The sequence below is a fragment of the Mustela nigripes genome, chromosome 4 (genome assembly GCF_022355385.1).
Source record: "Mustela nigripes isolate SB6536 chromosome 4, MUSNIG.SB6536, whole genome shotgun sequence".
Taxonomy (NCBI): domain Eukaryota; kingdom Metazoa; phylum Chordata; class Mammalia; order Carnivora; family Mustelidae; genus Mustela; species Mustela nigripes.
Genome location: NC_081560.1, coordinates 2,362,217 through 2,383,142, shown reverse-complemented (window position 1 = coordinate 2,383,142; position 20,926 = coordinate 2,362,217). Strand labels below are relative to the sequence as shown.

At 54.8% G+C, this 20,926-nt stretch overlaps 1 protein-coding gene across 9 annotated transcripts in view; it reads left to right on the top strand.

Annotated features, from left to right (window-relative positions):
• Positions 1–20,219, top strand: part of RBM33 (RNA binding motif protein 33) — a 132,613-nt gene extending 112,394 nt beyond the window's left edge. For 3 of the 9 annotated variants that reach the window (XM_059396025.1, XM_059396021.1, XM_059396019.1), the window contains exons 15-18: positions 1,879–2,085; positions 6,804–6,992; positions 13,710–13,798; positions 14,102–20,219. In XM_059396025.1, the coding sequence (XP_059252008.1) occupies positions 1,879–2,085; positions 6,804–6,992; positions 13,710–13,798; positions 14,102–14,150 (534 nt within the window). In that variant the 3' untranslated portion in view covers positions 14,151–20,219. Of the gene's footprint in view, positions 1–1,875; positions 2,086–6,803; positions 6,993–13,709; positions 13,799–14,101 lie in introns of all 9 variants that reach the window. The other 6 variants (XM_059396024.1, XM_059396020.1, XM_059396018.1 and 3 more) reach the window with 2 other exon arrangements.
• Positions 20,220–20,926: the final 707 nt, after the last annotated feature.

The window sequence follows — 20,926 nt, the reverse complement described above, 5'->3', positions numbered from 1 at the left end:
CCAGGGGTTGACCCTGTTGCTACGGAGCTTGTTGGTCGGCCAGTCATTCAGGAAGACACTGTGCAGTGGTGTGTGAGTGGGGGCGCCGGCCCGTAGAGCCCACCGCAGCTCCTCCGTCCCACCTGCCCCCACCTGCGTGAGCCCCCCTGGCTCCCTGGCGCGCTCAGCACTCCCCTAGGCCTTCAGGAGTTCCTTGATGTCCAGGATTTCCCAATGGGTCTGCTATTGTTCCAGAAAGGTCCCCGGCTGACGGCCCGGTGGGCGGTCCCCGCCCCACCACGCCCTGTGGCTGCCCCGCTGGCCAGGTCTGAGGAGTGGGTCCGAGTCCGCGACTCCCAGAGACCCGCATGCTTGTTCTGGGTGGCTTTGTCACGTAGGCGCTTCCTGTTGGGGGGCGGGGGGTGGTTGGAGAGATTTGCCCTCCTTTTCATGCTGCCCTGGCCAGAAGCCCTGCCACAGGTGACAGTTTTAATCCCGTTTCTCTCAGGTCCCAATTACTTCGGGCAGTTTTTTTCCTCACAAATCTTCCCTACACGTGTCTTACTGCAGCCCTGTGCCTTCACTGTTCCACTGAGCTGTCTCTGACGGGTCAGTGTAGAGGGGCGAGAGGCACCGAGTACAGGGGCCACTGCTGAGCTCGTTCCCGCAGCCCGTGTGGAAACCCTGGAGCCTGAGCAGGCAGGGGCCAGGCTCGCAGCGCCGCGGAGGAGGACTGGGGCCTCCCGGCTCCTCCGGCCTCGGGCTCTGCTCAGGCCGCGTGCTTTAGCAGGGCGAGGGCGAGGGCGAGCGCGCTCCTCTGTCCGCACTTTCTTTCTTGGCCCCGGCTGCTCTCCTTCACACGGAAGGCCGCGCACAGACGCCGTCCAGAGAGGTGTTCTGTGCTGCCGGGCGGGGTCGTGAGCATAAACAGTGCAGCTGGAGTGTGCTCAGGGGCAGCAGTCCCAGCGAGACCACGTCGAAGTTTTGTGAATCGGCGGCGTCCCAGCCACCAAGCCCTGGAGGCCCCGGGAGGCCTAGAACGGGAGACCGCTGTAGAACAAGGACAGGCGTGAGCTCTCCTGGCAGGAGCAAAGGATGGGTTCAGGCAGGTGGCTCTCCGTTAGGGGCACGTGGAGGACCTGCGGAGATGAGACAGGGCCTGTGGCCCACTATTGAGTGCTGATGGAGAACTTCCTGTTTCTGGCAGGTTGGCTCTTCCACAGGCCCCGGTTTGGGAGCTCTAAGGGACCCCATTTGGGGCCTGTCCTTCTCTTTAGGAAGTACAGGAAACAAGGGGTTGTCAGTGAAACTCAAAAGGTTCTGATCCTTGTGAAGCTTGTAATAGGCCCTGCAAGTCCCACCTGAAATCACAGACTTGGGGACGGAGGCACGTGCGTCTCAGTGGGGGGCAGGGTGCGGAGAGGGCCAGGGCTCCACGCCGTGTCCCCGGGGCCCCTCTGGCCATAGCCAGTCAGTCTCATCCTGAGGACTGTCCCATTTGCATCGCAAGGTGGATTAAAAGTTTGAAACCACCGCCCCACAGACAGTCAGATTCCAGCCAGATGCTCTTGGAAATGGCAAATGCAGGTTGAGTAGGAAGTATTTCTAAGTTGAGCAGTATTTCACTTGGCGAAACAGCCTGTACCGGAATCTGCAGACCTCTTGAGTAGATACAGTAATTAAAGATCTCCATGGTTTAAGTTGCTCCAGTGCGATGAAAACCCACGCACATCAGATGAGAAATTTCCTTAGTGGCTCTAGCGAAAGGACAGGTGGTTTTTCACTTGTTTGAAACGGTTTGCTCTCAGGTGAGGGTGAACCGCGGTGGGCCCTGAGGCTGGGGAAGGCCGCCCGCCCGGCCGCGCGGGTACTGACCAGCACGCTGCCTTGTTTCAGCAGGGAGGAGAGAGCGACGGCTTTTTTCACCCTGAGGGCCAGCCCCAGCGGCTCCCACAGCCCCCAGAAGTGAGACAGCAGCCCGCCCGCAAGGTGACGCTGACCAAGGGGGCCCTTCAGCAGCCCCAGCACCCGCCAGTGGGGTCCCACGTGCACTCGGCCGGCCCTCCGGGCATCAAGAGCATCCCGGGAGTTCATCCGGCCAAGAAGGTACTGCCTGTTAGCTGGGCCGAGTGCTGCCGACGCGGGGCTGGGGCTGTCCTCCTGCTCCTGGTGGTCGCGGTCGGCGTGCGGACAGTTCTCCGATAGCAGGGCCGCGTGCAGTAGGAGGGCTCGAGTAAACTTCTAAATGGACGGTAGTCTCTTTTGTTCTGGCTTCGGGGGCTGTGTGTTCACAAAAGGACTTCCTTCTCCTGACTTTGTAACGGGACACGTCAGGGAGAGGCCGCACAGCCGGGGCGCGTGGCTGTTTTTCTCCAGCTCTGACCCGTGCGCTGGGGACAACCCTGGGCGCACAGACCCCGGTCCAGCACGCCTCCTCCCCTGCTCGCTGGCTCTCCGGGCTCTGCAGACCAAGAGCCAGAGGGATGTTTGCTCAGCCACTTTCTTGCTGTTCCCAGTCCACCGGCGGGAAAGCGAGGCGGTTGTGGGTGAAGGACCCTGTCTGAGGAGAGTAACCCTGACTCTGGTTCTTTTCTCCTTCCTTTGCGTTGAGGATTCAAGGGGTCCTGACCGACTGTGGGACAAGAGACGGGGCATCCAGAATGCCTTCCGCACAGGTGCCTGTTCTCCTTTGGCGCACTGAATTTAAAACCTCCCCTAGGAGAAGGGTGTCTGCTTTGTCCCGTTATGTCCCTGCGGTAGGGCGCCCTTCCCCTCAGCTGGTAGTGGAGCTGTCTCTGTGACTTCCCCAAGGCCTCCGCCTCTCTGCCCAAAAGTAAAGTCTCTTGGTGCATAAGTCAGATGCCCCTCATCTGATGGACTTCCGCAAGGGAAGAGGCAGGGCAGCAACACCTGCTTTGAGTTTCTGCTGGAAAGCTCTGCAGTCTCCTAGCTCTTCCTCTCTGCTCCTCCTCCTACTGATACTCAGTAGTAACAATACCACTGTGAAGGCCATTCTGGGTCTTGGAAGTATTTAAATGACTTTGTTGACGTCATAAGCACTTGATGTAGGAGCAAACAAAATTACTCCCTTTTTGCAACAGAGGACGGGGGTACAGACATGACATCTTAACTTCAGTCTTGGAAGGTTGCTCCGGTCTAAACTGGCTTCAGTCAGGGGCTGTCCCCCGTACACGAGGAGAGACATTAGAGGCCTCCTGCCCCCGACAGCTGTGCGCATCTGAAACCTTTGCTCTCCTGTGAAGTGAGGACAGCAATGTTTGCCAGCTCACCTGGCCTCTTGGGAGGATTTCACGAGAAGATGCAGATAAAAAGCACGATTCCTGGGGTATAAGGGAAGCATTCGGTAAAGGATATTATTATTAATATTGTAACTTATTATAGCTAGAAGAATGCTTACCTACTGCTGGTTTCCAGCCAGTTTTACTTGCAGCTTTCCCCGACCATTTCCACTGTAGTTGATTTCAGCAAAATCCCACACATTTCGGTGCTCACGGTGCTCACGGTGCTGCGTGTACTCCTAACCCCTTCGCCCATCTCACCCCTCCGCCCACCGGCCTCCCCCTCACCCCTGCCGGGTAACCACCGGTTTGTTCTCAAGAGCTAAGAGTCTGTTTCTTGGTTTGCCTCTTTTTTTCCTTGTACATTTTTTTCTTAAATTCCATATGAGAATGAAATCATTTGGTATTTTTTTCTTTTTGACTGACTTTGCTTAGAATAACACTCTCTGTCTTCATCCACATCATTGAAATGGCAAGAGTTCATCCTTTTTGTGGCTGAGGACCCTGCCCGTGTGTGTGTGTTGTATGTATGCACACGCGTGCACGCACACGCCACATCTTCTTCCTCCGTCTGTCTTCCAGTGGACACTGGGGCTGCTTCCACAGTTCAGCTGTTGTGTTGTTGATTTTAGCCATTCGGACAGCGGAGGTGCTAGCCCGCTGTTGTTTTCATTAGCCCCGGTGAGACATGACGTGGGCCACCTTTTCATGTGTCTTTTGGCCATCTGGAAAGATCTCCTTTGGAGAAATGTCTGTCTTCTGCCCATTTTTGATTGAATTATTTGATTTTAGGGTATTGAGTTGTATCAGTTCTTTATGTATTTTGGGTACTAGACCGGTATCAGATAGGTCATCTGCAGGTGTCTTCTCCCAGTCCGTAGGCTGCCTTTTTCAACGCTTAACTTGCTGAGCTCTCCTATCGTGCTGCAGTCCTAGTGACTTATCTTTGCTTTTGCTGCTCTTTCTTCGGGAGACTCATGAGGACAATATGGCTATGACCAGTGTTAGAGAATTACTGCATATGCTCTCTTGTACGAATTTTATGATTTTAGGTCACACATTTAGGTCCTTAATCCATTTTGAGTTTATCTCTGTGTGCGGTGTCAGAGTGATCCTGTTTCATTCTTCTGCATGTGGCTGCTCTGTTTCCCAAGACCACGTGTTGAAGAGACTTTTTCCCGTTGCATACTCTTGCCTCTATTTTTTTTTGCTTTTAAAGATTTTATTTATTTATTTGTCGGGGGGGGGGTGCGCACAAGCAGGCAGAGAGGCAGGCAGAGGCAGAGAGAGAAGCAGACTCCCCACTGACCAAGAAGCCCGATGTGGGACTCGATCCCAGGACTCTGGGATCATGACCCGAGTGGAAGGCAGTGGTTTAACCGGCTGAGCCACCCAGGCATCCTCTTCTTGCCTCCTTTATGAAAGATTAATTAGCCACACAGTTCTGGGATTATTTTTGGGTTTTCTGTTCTGTTCCCTTAATCTGCATGTCTGTTTTGTGCCATAGCGTACTGTCTTGATCACTCCAGCTCTGAGGTATCATTCGAAGTCTGGAATTGTGATGCTTCCAGCTTTGCTTTCCCTTTCCAAGGACACTTTGCCTATTTTGGGTCTTTTGCGGTTTCAGACAAAGTTTAGGATTGTTCTAATTCTATGGAAGGTGCTGTTGGCATTTTGATAGGGATCGCACTTCATGTGTAGACAGACTGCTTTGGGGTATTGTAGACATTTTAACATAATTTGTTCTTCAGACCATGAACATAGAAGGTCTCTCCATCTCTCTGTGTCGTCGTCAGTTTCTTTGCCCGGTGTTGTGTGGTTTTCAGAGTACGGGCAGGTCTTTCCCCTCCTAGGTTTATTCCCAGGCATCTTATTTTTGGTGTAACTGTAAATGGGCTTCTTTTCTTAATTTCTCTTTATGTTGTTTCATTATTCATTATTATTCATTATGTATGGTAATGCAACAGATTTCCGTACATTGATTTTTTTTATCCTGCGACTTTACTGAATTCATTCATCAGTTCTAGTGGGTATTTGGTGGCATCTTTAGGGTTTTCTATGTATGGTATCATGTCACCTGCAGGTAGTGAAGGTTTCACTTCTTCCTTACCAGTTTGGATGCCTTTTATTTCTTTATCTTGTCCGATTGCTGTGGCTAGGACTTCTAGCCCTGTGTTGAATAAAAGTGGTGAGAGTGGACATCCCTTTCTTGTTCATGATCTTTGGGGAAAAGCTCTCAGTTTTTCCTCCTTGAGTATGGTGTTGGCTGTGGGTTTTCATATATAACCTTATTCATGTTGAGGTATTTTCCCGCTAGACCTGTTTTGTTGGTTTTTAATCATGAATGGATGTTCTACTTTGTCAAATGCTTTTTCTGCATCTGTTGAAATGATCATACAGCTTTTATCCTTTTTCTTACTGATGTGATTTAGGTGTACCTTTTGATGCATGTTTTCCAGTGTGACTTCTCTTGAAATATCCTTTTGCACTTTCCAAAAACTCATTTCCCAGGTGGAGTTTTGTTGCCTTCTGGGGAGTGTTAAGAAATGTCAGTTTGTATGCCTTTCCCTTTGTGTGGTGCCTGGTTCATGTGCAAAAGTTCCTTTATGATTTCTGCTTCCCTTCCTCTCTGTCCTTCTCTGGGATGGAACAAGAGGCCACTTTTGTCCCTTTGTACCCGGACTCCCGGGCAGAATTAGGGTTAGGATGCCTGGAAGCCCTGGTGCTGTTGACTTTGACTTGCCACCTGCGTTTCACTGCTGCCCTGCAGAGGACAAGTTGTGTTTTAGAGAAAGCACTCAGCACGTGGTACTTACCTCAGTGTCTCCTCTTCTTTAGAAAAGACCCCGTAAGAGTAGTTTTGAACCCGTGGGCAACTTAAAAATCTCCTGAGGTCGGGGCCCTACCTTAGACCAGGGACCTCGTCACTGAGGTGGCGGTGGGCGTGCGGGCATCGTTGTGCTTGGGTTTTGGTGGGGGTATGAAAGCGCTGTGATGTGCGGGATGGTGCAGCAGACGGGAGGTGACCCCAGCTACAGAACCTGCTCAGGTTCTCAGGGTGCCGGCCACACAGAGTCACGAGGAGCCTCGGGTCCATAACGTTGTGGCTTGTGGGCGCATGGTGGCACCAGTCCCCGTGGATGTGGCCTGGAGTACGCCGGGAGAAATTTGGGCTCTCGAGTTGTTAGGACCAGACCCAAACAAGTTTCTCAACTGCTCTGGTCCTGCCGCTGCATCTGCCAGCGATGGTTACGTGGAAAGTGCCTCCTCCTCCTCCTGTGCTTGGTACCGCGGTAGATGCACACGCGATGCTGCTGCGTCTTCGTTTGCCTCTGCCCAGACTCGTGGGGGTAGTTTCACCTTGACGTTCAGGTCTGCTCTGGTGGTGGGTGAACGTACAGCCAGTCCCGTAGCTCGTGGTCGATTGTAATGGATTCTGAGTTGTTTGTCCCCTTGTATAATCTTAGTAGCTGCAGGGAAAAAATCCAAAGCTTCAAAGTCAAACTGTACTTTTGCTGTTGCCAGGTCCTCATGCATGGAAGAGGCCGAGGCGCGGCCGGAGCGATGGGCCGGGGACGCCTGACGCCCAACAAGCAGAACCTCCGGGTGGTGGAGTGTAAGCCTCAGCCCTGCGTCGTGTCCGTCGAAGGGCTCTCCTCATCCACGACTGACGTCCAGCTGAAGAGCCTGCTGACGTCAGTGGGTCCCATTCAGGTGTGTCTCCCGGGGCCCGTTCCAGGACCCGCTAGGTCTCGATTAATTCCCTTTTGGTTACTTCATGTTAAAATCTCACATTTGAGAAGAAAGACACGTATGTTATTTACTGTGGATACCTAACATCAGAACTTTTGCCTTCGACTATTTGGAAATTTTCAGATGCTCAGTTATGCAATATATGAAATAGTCCTGCCGCGTCCTCGCGGTATCCGGACGCTCTGCCCTGTCGTGCACTCGGTTGTAATAACTTGAAACTTGTAAAGCATCTACCCTCCTTGGCCCTAATTTGGAGAAATAGCTCACGTGTTAACAACTATGAAACCTGGTTTCGATTTTACAAACATGAAGTAACGCAGACTATAGTTTGATCTCTTTGTCTTACGACGGGCAGTCTCCGCTGAGCCGGCTGCAGGCGCGCCCAGGTCCGTGGTAAATAGCGTTGTCCACGCAAACGCCAGCCTCTGCGTCCGGTCTCACGGGTACACCCGCAGAGGAGCCAGCTGGCCTGGGTTTCCTTGAGCCTTGTCTCTCGGGTCGTGTCCCGTCCGCGTCCGAGTCATGGCCTTCCCCGGTCCCACCCTCCCCCCTCCCCGTGCCAGGTGCCGTCTGCACCACGCCAGACCCCAGTGAGCAAGACGAGGACTGCGAACCTCAGATTCGCGCGTGCTTTCCTCTCGGGCTCTTTCCCAGCCTCTTGTTGCGTGAGCGAATGGGGAAGAGTTTTCAGACTAGAATTGATACAAATAATTCTTAATGTGTTTGAAATCTGTCTACCATTGAGAGTCAGTCACTACCTGTGAGGTGTGGATGAAAATGCTTCTCAAACCCACCCTGTTCTTCATTTCTGGAGGGAGAGGGGAGCGTTCGTGTCTGTCTGTGTGTCATAATAGGACGTTAGCACTTGGGCTTCTGTGTTCCGGGCGGCCGACAGCGCAGGGGTGCGGCAGAGACGGTCGGTGATGCCCCGGGGCTTTCACGTTGCCTTCACCGGCAGCCCCTGCGCACAGGTCCCCGCGATGGGGGCGGGTTTGCCGGAGCAGATCTGACGGCACTGGACGTGCCTTAGCGTGTGATTGTCCTGGTCTGAGTCTCCCGTGCGGTGGGGGAGAATCGGGGGTCCCCTCACAGTGGGTCCAGACTAACAAACCAGAGCCGGATCTGGGGGTTCTGAGGCTTGGTGTTTCCTGAGGGCTCGTGGGCAGTCTCATGGCTTGTGTCTCTGTTGCCCTGCGGGCTTGGGGAGTGACGGCGTGGCTGCTTTCTCCACGGTGGTCATGGCTTTGCTTCCTCACGAGGAGTCTTGGTAATTCTCCTGAGTGTCTTCGTGGGACGTGGTTGTCAGGGTCCATATCTGAACCACGGGCAGCTTCTCACCACACTGCTGCTTGGACCATTGTCAGGGCATTCACCATGGTCTTAACTTTATCTTAAAACTTGAATTTTGAATTTTGCATTCGGGGCCTATAGATCTCTTGTATGGCTCCCCCACCCCCCTGTTCAGAAAAGTACTGGAGATCGGTTAGTTACAAATAAAGTTTGGTTGAGGGAACCTAAAGCCACACACGGCGTAGGACTATTTAATGCCTTGTTCTAGGCTAGAAAGCGAGGAAAGTAGGAGGAGAATGCGTTTCTGGGTTCCACCGGGTGCCCTAAAAATGGGGTGGAAGGTGACCTTCCATCCGCCCCGGAGAGCTCCCTGGGGTGTGATGAACGGAGCACTTAGAGAGGGGCCTGTCCTTCCTCCCTGGGGAACAGAGAGCGCGCATCTTGCCCGTCTCAGTCCCATAGGAGGGTTTTGAGGGGGAGTTCATAAACACCGTATTCACAAAAGGTCAAGTTTCTTAATTAAAAAACAAAAACAAAAAAAACAACTAACATAACAAGGCCCTGCCAGTGCTAGATAGCTGAAGAGTGACCCTGGTTACACACTGGAGAAGGATGTTTGGGATGAGGCTCGCCCATGGCGTAAGTGCGGATAGGCCCGGAACTGATGGCGCCAGTGACCCGGACCTTCCGCGGCCTTGCCCAAGCCCTGCGCGGAGCTCGTGTGTGCGGCGGGCTCTGGTGCCACCTTGTGTCCACTTCGGGTAACAGCAAGTAGTGGTGTCTGGGGCAGGGAGGTACCCTGTTCCTTTGGGCCTTTACGTTAGAGAAAACCGTGGCGCTGAACCGTGGAACGGGAATGGCGTGCTCAGTGTGACACTGGACCGTGACGGGGCGGCCACATTTCTTCTAGATGAAGGCGGTATTCCCTTAAATGGTGCTCAGAAGACTCTCTAGAGTGTCCGGTATAAGGCCTCTCTTTGACGACTCCTCTACGGAGCAGAGAGAGACCTGTTAAAACCAGGGGGTAGCGTGAGCAGTGCAGGGCGTGTTCTGAGTTTCAGGGGAGCGGGCACAGTGAGGGAGCCGCGGGGCGCTCCGCAGCAGTGATGGCAGGAGCCTGATCTGCGAGAAGGCCATGCCTTGGTCTGCAGACCCAGCGGGAGGCAGCTGCACCTTGCTCGGGGGCGCGGGGGGGGGGGCTGGGGCGGCTGTGGGCAGTGTCGCGCACGCCCAACTGCTGGCTGGTGACCTGCACGGCTTCCCGCAGGAGTGACCCTGACCTCCTGCTCTGTCCTGAAACCCAGAAGCCAAGGGAGCTCTTGGGGTCAGGACAGAGCATGGTTGAAGCACCTGTGGCTTTTTTGCTTCATTATCTTTACTTCCCCTTTTGGTAGGTTGTGCCTGAAATGGTGCCAAGAAGAGAAATTTGTTATCCTGTAAATAACTGAAATGTCATGGTGTGGAAACAAAAAAGTCGTTTCTTCACAAAAGCAGAACGTTTGGAATCACTTAATGAGACTCTGTGGCCAGTTCCCAGCTGTGATCGTCACTGATACCACCGGTCCAGAGAACGGGGCAACGGTGCCCTGCACGTTCTCTCTGCGGCCCAGCAGCCGTGCGGGTCGTCCCTGAGCTGGGTCCAGAGTAGGGGAGGCCCCGGGCAGGTTGTTGTGGAGGCTGCAACAGCCCCTCCCCCTGCAACCGGGTCACATCCACACCGGGCTCTGCAACAAGGCTTTGGGGCAAGTCCCGGTGCTGCCAGTTCTTGCCGGTGTGTAGCGCTCCGACAGCGCTCCCCCTCCCCCGCACTTGGGTCACCTGCACGAGAACTTCAGCGCTCCTCGTAGCTCTCCGTGGTGCCCTGGCAAACCTTGAGGGGTGGACGAGGCCGTTGACCTCCATGTTGCCCTTGATGGGCAGCGAGTGAGACAGGACGAACCCAGCTGCAGGGGCAGGTGTGCTCTTGGAAGGTGGTGCTGACCCCAAGGGGGCGCGCTCCCGATCAGCCCCTCCGGGCCCTGCTCTCTGTTTGTCGGGGGCGCATCTTCGTCTGCCCTGAAGCGTGGCTGGTTCTGAGCCACCAAGGAGGTGTTGGAGGAGGCTTACTTGCCCAGCGACAGTAGTGCAGCCGTTCTGCGGCTGAGGACATCTGGGAAGGAAAGCGCTGGGTATGGTCGGCGTAGGTGGACCACGGACCCATGCCACAGGTGTGAAGAAAATAGAGCGGTGGACACACGTTCCGAAGCTATACTGTGGAATCCCATCCTGAAAACTGTCGGGAACCCAGAGGAAGAACGGATTTTCAGGAGCTCCGTGTGACAGCCCGACAGCTCTTAAAAGAAGGCGCTCGCATGGGTTTTCCCGGGCAGGTTCGTGTAGCAGGAGGGAAGCCGGGCCAGCAGCGAGGCAGTGGTGGGGGGCCATTGGCTCAGCACGAGCAGGGTCAGCCTGAGGAACTGCAGGTGGGTGTGCCCAGGCCCTGGGACTTGAGCAAGGACAGCGACTGGTCTGCGGAGCAGACGGGACCTGACCCAGCCTGTTGACAAGCTGCGGGGTGCGGGGGGTGGCGAGGGGGCTGCCTGCCATGCAGAGTGCATTTTCTGTGGTCAGTACTGTTCGCTGCTGCGGGGACACGGTCCTGCTGGGCACGGAGAACAGGCCGGTGGCGCTGGCCGCAGGGGGAAGCTTCTGTGCTCTCCGTGCCTCTTGGCGGGCCTCAGAGGGGCCCACCCACAGGTGTCTGGCTCAGGGCTGCAGCCGTTTCACTTGTGTTTAAAGCAGCTGTTAGCATTCTTGGCTTGAAGTGATCACCAAAGTGCTAGGGGAAGCAGCTTGTTTATTTTCAAAGGTTTCATTTATTTGCGAGAGAGAGCACAAGTTGGGGGAGCACCAGGGCAGGATGCGGGACTCCATTCCAGGACCCCAACATCATCACGACCTGAGCTAAAGGCAGGTGCTTAACTGGAGGTCGGGGGGAAGAAGACTAAACGGATTTTCAGGGCTGCAGAACCCTGATAGTGTCTTCATAACATTGCAGTTTATCTGAGTGTGTGCGCATCACACGCACATGCACATGCACGCACGGGCTTCCGAGAAGGAGAAGGCACTTTCCCTAATTGGGAACAAGAGGTCAGGGATCTGAGTGACATGGACGTCTTCCTGGGATCCAGCCGCGGGGCTGTCAGAGCCCGTCACTGTTCATTCGCGTGTCAGGTGGGAGGGGCTGGCCCCATGTCGGGGGTGGGGGGCGGGGGGTGGGCAGGGTGTCCCAGCGAGCAGCTGCCCCCCCAGGTCTCATGCATTTTGCTACTTAGAGAAGCACAGTTCCTTACTCTCAGGGAGGGGAGTGGTCTCCCCTCTGGGAATGCGGAGTCACGGGGAAAGCTGGAGTGTTAGCTTTCCCCCTGCGCGCGGTTGGAAATGAGTTTTTCTTGTGTGTTCCTAATAAAGTTCTTAAATGTTTAGAGGAGAGTTTAGGTGAGTTGTTCTGATGCGAGCCTGAGGTCTGTCTCCGCACTGGCGGCAGTCACTCCCCTCGGGCCTCAGTGCCTGTGACCCAGTGGCTGGAGAGGAGAGCAGGCCAGAGGCCCGCAGAGCCGGAAGGAAGGGCCTGGCAGTGGGCTGTGCAGGTGCTCGGGGCCGGGGTGGGGTCTGCCGCTGACTCTGCCGGGAGCCGAGGCGTAGTTCTTTGCCCACAGCCGCCCCACCCGGGACCGAGCCCCAGAGATGCAGCAACTGACCTCATTCCGGGAAGGGGCACAGGCGGTGGGCACAGCAGCATGAGGCAGGTCCCCTGGAGGAGAAGGTGCCTCTGTCCAGTACCCGGGGTGCACCTCCCGGTCGGCGGTATTGACATTCATCAGAGACCACTTTGTGGTGCTTTCGGTGTGCCGCTCATTTAATGAGGAGTGAAATCATCCGGAAAGCTCTTCTGGTTCCAGTTTTTATATCCCGAAGAAGAGGAGGAACCTGGTGCTCTAGCACGCTTGCTTTGGCTCGCAGGAGGGCAGGCCCAGCTCAGCGCCACCCAGGGGGCCGCTCCTGGTCAGTCATTGGGGTGGGGAGGGGTCCTCGGGTCAGCAGCGCTGACTGCTGCTCCTCCCAGGCTCTGCGCGCACAGCTCAGCGCTCCGGGGCTGGCCAACTTGAAACGGTTTAGTTTCCCGTGAAGCACCAAAAGGTGACGTTGGGGAAGGTGGCTCCGTTTTTAAGCTCTCCTCACTGTATTGACTGGTAGACACCTGCGGTTACTGAAATGAGGAATACTTGGTATTTTTAGCCACGTGTTTCCATTGTAGATCTTTGAAACATGCGTTAAAATGAGTCACATAGGTCAGCACTTCTAAGGGTCATGTGTTCCCTGCATATTCCCCCTTGTTGCTCTGCTTCACTAGGAAGCCCAGGCACTGAGGCTTCGAGTCCCGGGGCAGGTGTCCTGGGGTGAGCAAGGGTCCGGCCTCAGCTGCTGCGCCCTGCCCGCTGCAGAGCCTGGAGCCTGTGCTGGGCCTTCAGGGACACGTGCTGAGCCGGCTTCGTCACCAGGATACTTGGGAGACAGCAGGCTCCTGGGGAGGGGCTGGCTGAGGGGCTGAGGGTCCCCGGGTTTCCTCCTTTGACCTGCCTCTCCCGCATCCTCAGACCCTAAATCCCAAGGCCTCAGGGAAAACTCGGAGCCACGCACCCTCTTCAGGGCAGGTGTGAGGATCAGGCCCGAGATAACCTCTGTCCAGGGCTTGCTTTTTAGACAAGTAAGATCCTCTCTGCTCAGTGGATCATTTCTGTCCTTCTGTCTTATGCACAGACGTACTTGGTTTTCACTGCAGAGAGCAGTGGCTTGGGGAATGGTTCTTTAGCACCTGAAGGTTGAATTTGCCGTGTTGCTCGGTGATCATCTTCTCAGTGCGGTGGGACCGGGTTGCTCTGACAGCCGCCACTGGCCGCGCTGTGCCTCGTCACGACGAGCTAGATGGAGGAAAGCGGCAGCTGTGGGGTCCCGTCGCTAAACAGCAGTTCCCCCCGGGTGATGGGTACTGCTCTTCCGGAAAGCTTAGCGAGGGCAGGAGGGCGTGTGGACAGGAGGTGACTCTCCACGAGTGTCACCAGCGGGCCTCACAGAGAAGGTTGAGGGAGAAGATTGAGTGGCTTGTGTGGCCGGACGAACCTGGCTGGGGGCTACTCATAGGAGTGACTGTTTGGGGTTAGATTCTTTGGATAAGGTACGAAAAATTGCCAGGGAGATAGAATTTTCTGCATCGATCCAAGTGTCAGCCTGGACTCGAATTCTGTGTGAAAGCTACCGTATAAATATGTTGGGTGTTTGGGTTTTTTTTTAAGCACGTACAACATGCTCTTAACACGTTTCTTTTTTTTTTTTTTTTTTTTTCTCTAGAGTTTACAGATGCTTCCCCAGCAACGGAAAGCCATAGCTAAGTTCAAGGAACCAGCTCATGCGTTAGCATTTCAGCAGAAATTCCACAGGTATCCGGTGTATTCCGTGGTCAGGGTGCTGTGGGGGGGTGGTGGGAGAGCCCGTCCGCTGAGGCAGCTCGGTGTTGTCCGCATGTGCGCGCCCACCTGCTGCCGGACAGACGCACCAGGAGTGTGTAAAGAGCGTCATGGCTCTCTCTTCTCTCCTGCGGGTCACCTGCCCGTTTTTGTATCGGTCTTCTCTGTCCGCCTGCAGTTTTGATGATTTTGTGGATCCGGACCTGGTACCTCGCTAAGTTGACTGCCGATGCGTGGCGTCAAGTTAATGCTGACTGTTGGTTTGCATTTCCACAGGCACATGATAGATTTGTCCCACATAAACGTGGCCCTGATTGTTGAGTGACGTCTGGCAGGAGATGCTGACCTGACACTGCCCGCGCTGTGGGGTTTCTTCGAGGAAGTGGCAGCGCGGAGTCCCCGCGAGCGTAGGCCTCTCCGTCTGCAGCCTCGCGTGGCTGTTGTCCGGAGCGGCGCACAGCCCAGTGTCGACGCCAGCACAGCTGGACTTGGGGACACGGCGGACTGGGGTTTGCTGTTAGACCGCTTCACGTCCTGGTGTCAGCACAGAGAACTACAGTTTGCGTTTGCTTTTGTTTTCCAAGTGCTCACATGCATGTAGACATCGCTCCTCGTGGTCGCACCGTGTCATCGGTCACTTAGCTTCAGGAAGGGACATTAACGTCACAGATTCTTAAGTAGTTTTTCATAGCAAAGAATACTTGATAATGGTTGCACTTATCTTCAGTGCAGGCTAGACAGGTGTTTTCCCGGCCACGCGTGACTTGCGCTGTCTTCTCAGAAAGCCTTCCAAAGGCTCTTGGAAAAAACGTGGATTAAAACGCGGGTGGTTGCGACTGACAGTTGCATGTCCTGGAAAGCGGGGTGTGCGGTGGCTGGAAGCGGCACTGGCTGTGGAGATCCTGCTTCCTGTGACTGCTCCAGAAGCGCCCTGTGTATTCCCAGTGCCAGAGGGGACTCCCGCCCCTCTGCACCCTTCCCACATCAGGCAGCAGCCCTGGCAGGCCCCACTTGACCTCCCTGGGCCTAGAGGAGGTGCCCGTAGCGTGGCCACCTTGCGGCCCTCTGGACTCCCCTGTCAGGCTGGCGACAGTTCACGTGTACCATGCGAGGTGGAGGGCCGGCCCGGAGCTTGAACACCCGCTGGGTTTTTTTCCCTTGTTTTAAATGCATCCCAAAGGGGCATATTTGCGTCCCTGGCTTGGTGACTTAGACGTTCTTTGGGAACCTAGTTGGCATCACTTTGATGAACTTCTTGTTTTGGAAGGCCTTTTGAGCAGGGCTGTTCCGTCCTCCGCGGACAGGAGCGGGTGCCCCCTCGTGCAGTGTGGCACGAGGGACTGCCAGGCCCAAAGTGCAGACGGCATTTGTTCGTAGTGCCCTGAACCCGCCTGAGGGGTTCTGGGTAGGGCCCTTCAGCCGAGACCCTTCCTTTCTGTACAGCAGCGTTTAGTGAAGTTCATTCTGGGCAGATTTTAAAAAGTGCCTTATTCAGTGTTTCTGCTCACGAAGAAGGCGCATTGTTGTGGGTTTATTGTGGTGTGGACCTGGACCGTCTGAGCCAGCACTGGGGGCCGGGCAGACTCTGCCCACTAGCGGTGTTCATGCCGGAGACCGCCTGTCGGGCTGCTTAGTGGAGTTGGACGAGGTGGGAGCCTGCCACCTCTCAGCCTTCTGGGGGCCCTGGGAGCCTGTGTCGTCATGTTCCCCGAGGTGACATTTCTAGTTGTTTCTAGTTGAAGCTCCCTGAGCCGCGGGGGAGTGTTCAGACCCCGCGGGGCTTGCTGCGGCGCGGCTCCCGAAGTGGCAGCGCGTGGTAGGGGTCGGCCGGAAGACGGTGCTGGTGGTTGGCGGCTGCTTTGCAGAAGGTCCGGTGCCAGGGGGCAAGCAGGCGGTCCTAGGATGCCCTGGAACACCCTCCAGCCGAGGCGCCCAGCCTCGCTGGTTCCCGAGGGCCCCAGCGATGCCATGGGAGGTGGTGTCGTGCCAGGGCCTCACCGGCGTCCACGGGCTGTCCTGGCCACTCTGGGCACCGGCAGATACGGCAGGGCTGAGGTGGTTTCAAAGCGTAGTTGGTTTGGTTCAGTCCAGTGGGCGCTGTGTTGAGGTGAAGAGCTTGACGGCCTGGAAGCTGTCCTCGAGAGCACGTGGGCCCCTGCCCCACGCGGGGCCGTGGGCAGGCTCTCGGTTGGTGGACTTGCTGTATCACCCAGGGCCACCTGCTGCCATAGAACGGGGTAGTCGGAGTGTGCTGGGCCTTGACGCCAAAGGGCTGCGCGTTGTCTCTGAGAGCAGGCCCAGAAACGCACCTCCTCGTCCACGCGGTCCGCTTGTCAGTCCTGCATGGCCTCCTCTGTTGAAGACGGACCTTGCGACGACTTTCAGGTCTGCTTCTGGTGTTGTCTCAGTAGGACACGGGTGTCTGGGACGTGTGTGTCCTCTAACCGTCTGCACACACGGAGGCTTCTCTTGCTGTGACGTTCTTGAAAGCCTCGGGCCAAGGGGTGAGAAGGCTCAGTGCCTCCGCCTCCCGCGCCGGGCACTGCCCCGGAGCAAAGCCTTAGTTTCCTCGAAGGGGACTGCCAGAAAGGGAGGGAGCAGAATTAGAAGGTAACATTATTGCCGTGGTCGTGGTCGGTGTGCTTTCCGCAGTGAAATCAGAGCACCGTCAGCTGAGCCCTCTTAGAAGATCTGTTGCAACCATTATCTTTGTTCTTTATTTATCATGCATTTAAAATGAGATGCAGAAGCATTTAACATACTGTGTAAATACGGACCTTTTAAAATTAAAATGTTAATTGGAAATGCTTTCAATTCAGCAACAATCTTAGCTCTTTGTTAGTTCTTTTGTGTTGTCGTATGGAAGTTGCGCGGACACAGTCCATAACTGTTGATGTGTTTTGTGTATATTCGATTTTTATAAAGATGGTAGTAAGTCAATACATTTATCCTGACCTGTGTATTATTTGTTCCCAAATTCAGGAAGCTTGAGTCAGTAAATAGCAGAGTACCGCGTAAGGTGATCGGAGTAGGTTCTGTGGAGCCGAGGCACTTTTTCTTCCTGCATTGTCTTGTTTTGACTTTGTGCTGTAATGTAAGCTCGCGGAGCCGCTTCTCCGAGCACTGCCGTTGGTCCGGCCACTTTGTTAAGTCCTTCTAACGATACTTTTCTAAAGGAGAAATTCTGTTTTTTTCCCCAAAAGAAATGTTGAGGGGTCCCCCCCCTCTGGACAGGCAGCGTCCCGTGTAGGTGCCGGTACCCATTGCCCCGGGGGGACTGGCGGGGGGAGGGGGGGCTTCATGACTGCTTTTCACGGGCTTGTTTTCTCTTGATTTGTACTGGTCCTGGATGAACGCTTGTCGACGCGGGGTTCTGGGACATCTCTGAATCGCGACTCAGCTCAGATCGCGCACCTAGGGGTCCGTCTCGAAGAACATTGTCCTTACTTAACCCGCAGAAGACTTTGTTGCCGGTGGCCGGACATTGGGAGCGTCCAGGGTGGAGGGGTGGGGGTCGGGGGGTTTGCAGAACGGAGGAGTTGTAATGAGATTTATAATGAACCTCAGACACACAGACTCTTTAAGAGGAGTCGGCCAGTCAGGTTGGGAGACGGGAGGGCCCGCAGGCGGCTCTCGCTGGGGACCGGAGGGCGCCCGCCCGTCTGGAGAGTCACCATTCCCCGTGTGGGCCTTGAGCTCTTCCTCAGGAGGAGGCCGGACTGGCTCCCTGGGCTGGAGACGCGGGGACGTGGGGCCTTGCTCAGAGGGTTGGTGTTGAGAGACGATCCTTTCCATTCTTTTTTCTTTCATTTTCTTTTGGCTTTTGGTTTTCGGTTTTGTTCTGTTTATTTTGGTTTTTTGTTTTGTTTTGTTTTTGTTTTTGTTTTAATTAATTTCTTTGTTGTTTAATTGAAGGTAAGCTCACCGTGCTGGTGGATCGCTGGACTGACAGGGACCCTGTTGCGGACAGTTGGGTTTTGGTAGGGGTCTGTGTGCCGAGTGCGGGACACCCTTGAGCCCCCCCTCGCCACACGTAGCTCCCCAGAGAGCCCCTGCGCCGGGCCGGCAGGACGTGCATCCCCGATCGGCTCGGGCCGCCCTCCGCGGATGGCTCTGGGCTCCCTGCCTGGCACGCTGCCCTTCTCGGGGCCGTTTTGGATCCCCCCCCCCCCTTCTTGCTCGGAGGACTCGGGAGTCTTCCATGCTCACTGGTAGACCTGATCTTCCTTCTTTTAGTCAGGCACTGAGTCCCAGCACCCACCCCCTTTTTTATTATTCGCGGTGGGGGTGGGGGGGGCTTCTGAGAGAACCCTTGTTGGTTCTTTACAGATTTTTAAGTGACATTATTCTGAAGAGGGGTTTCCTTAATGGGAGGGGACAGAGCCAGCCAGGAGCCGGTTGCCCCCAGCCCCACCTCCTGTGAAGGAAGCCACGAGTTTAGATCATGCAGGGGAAAGTTTAGATATTTTACTATGTTTAATGAGCATTTTGATTAATCTTCTCAACTATTTTTAAAACTTGTGAATGAAGCTTTATTTCGGTAAATATGAACTCTCCCAAGGCACTTGGCCTTGATTCACTAGTAAATCCTAAGGATTTTGTGTAAGGTTTTTTGCAACCTATTTAATTGTCATCATTTAAAGCGCCCATGGTTTTATGTCCTAGAACCAAAGCAGAACTCCCTGATTCATATTGGATCCCAGGTGTACCTTCTTCTGGTAGCGCGTGGTTGGGAAGGATCATTGGTTTTACACGTTGTGACCTGCCTGTTCTAGAGAATGTTTTTAAAACTCTTAACTCTCTCCCTTCTGTGCCGTGTTGTGGTCGGAAATCTTGTTGAGACAGGCAGGCAGAGCAGGTATCTTTAGTGAGAAATTGCTTTTCCCTTTTATATTTAACCAACTAAAATGTAAAAAGATTATGTTGGTATTTTGCTGTTTTAATTTACTTATTTTAAAACGTATGTAGAAAAATAGAGGCCCTTTAAAGAGAAACAACATAGTTTAAAATTTTTAATACATTGCAGAGTGACCTATTTTAATATATACTGTATTTAGTAATATACTCTAGAAAGTAGAGCCTGGAGTTCTCTTAGCCATGATTTTTCTTTAAAGTTAGTTTTCTTCGTAAGGGCACACGTAGTGGAAGCTGATTTTTAAAGCACTCTCTCCGTTTTGTAGCCTGCGGTGTTGGCTTAGGCTCCGATGTGGGCGTTTGAACCAGCAACACACAGCACACGGTCACCCTCTGAGCTTCAGGGCAAGCGAGCCTTTGTGCTGATCATCTGTCTTTGCTCTCCACAGGCCTGGGATCCAGGATCGCTTTTCCTCTGTGAGGATTTTAACTCCTGTCTTCGTCTTTCATTCCACACTTTAATTTCCAGGTTTGACGACAGCGAAGCCCGAGATCTTTCCGTTCCGAGCTGCTGCCCCGTGTCGGGTGCCCCCCTCCTTCCTGTTCTCTTGCACTTTTCCTCCCCAAACCCAGCCCCGCTGAGAGCTCCTCCCCCTTCTGGAAAATCGCTTTCCTGGAGCTCCTCCTCCCCGGATGTCCTCCTCCTCCTCCCCGCCTGCCTCGGCCGTGGGCTTCCTGGTCGGCCCCGTGGGCTTCCTGGTCGGCCGCCGGCGCTGCATCCTTTCCGGCTCCTCTGTCGGGTCTCCCGTCCAGAAGCCCTCGGGGAGGGGGTGCGAGCACCTCGTGCATGTCTCTGCACCGTGTTTCAGTTCGGTTGCATCTCATCCTTTGCTTTGACAGGTTTTTACTCACGCTTTGTCCCCCAGGTGTCCGCTGGAGAAGCGACGGCTGACTTCCGTTACTTTGCAGTTTGGCTTGCAGGAGCGCGGGCGCCCCGGCCGCCGGCGCGCCGCTCGCGGGCCGCTGCCCTACTCACCCCTTGTTTCGCCTCTACTTTTGCAGGACCTCTTGTGCATGAGTTCAGTGTTAGTTGGGGCGCGCCGGTTTTTCCGCTGGAAGTGGTGGCTTCTTTAACCCTTTGTTACCGCTCTCGCTGTGATCCTTCCTAACCGTAACGCGCGGCGCTGCCCGGCCGCCGTCTGCCGGCTCCAAGGCGGAGTCGCACGCTGTGTGTGCGGGGAGCGCGTTGAGAGTTCAGAAACCACCAGATGACTGAGTTGCTTTTCCTCTGGGTGGGTCTGCTGCGTGTTTTCTACCAGACACTCCACTTGCCACTGTGGGAGATGCGCTGCCTCACTTTACCCCAGTTTTCACTTGCGCTAATCCCTGTGACAGCTTGATCAGGAATTCATGTGAAGAACAGTAGTGACATGGTCGGAAAAAATGTACTGTGTGTATCATTTGTGTGACTGCGTGCCGAGACGTGTCTCGGACTGTACTGTAATTTGAAAGACTTGTTAATAAAATGCTTTGCACTTCTGTTCTGTTTGGAGCTTTTCTTTGATCTCGCCGCTCAGATGTGGTCCGTCCCTCGTCTCCGCCACGTGGACAGCACTGTGCCCCCACCAACCCCAGAAGACTGGCAGGTTGTTTCCGCCGAGGACAGGGAGTGTCCCCAGGCCCCCCGGTATGCCCCCTCTGCCATCAGCACCGGCTTGGAAATGGCCTCTAACAGGCGGACCCGCAGGAAGGTCAGAGCGGCCGTGCTGCCGCACCGTACCCGCATTCCGTGCAGAGATCTCTGCTGACGCTGTGCTGCTTTGGTTGGAGGGAGTTATATTTTCTTTTACGTTTTTTAAGGCATTACAAATACTTGCTACAGCTTTTCAGAGGACATTTGTACACTGAAGCCGGAGAACACCGGTCACCTTTAATGTCACACCCGTGTACCACCACTGCGCGCGACGCCCAGTTTCTGTTGGGAAGTGGCCCGGGGCGTTTCCTGCATCACCCACGCTTATATTACCATGTGGCTCCGGAGTGCTCCTGATTTCTGGTCTCTTCTGAGAGCAAAGTATCTTTAAAGTAACTCGCCCTCCCCCGTTGGAGGAAACCTTTGAGACCCCGACCTTGGCTCACCTGCGCCCCTGTGCCGGAATGAGAGTCGGGGCTGCTCGGTGGCTGCACCGCTCCCCGCCTCGCGAAGCCCACCTTTCTTACCTGTAGGAAGAGGGCTTGTCTCGTGAT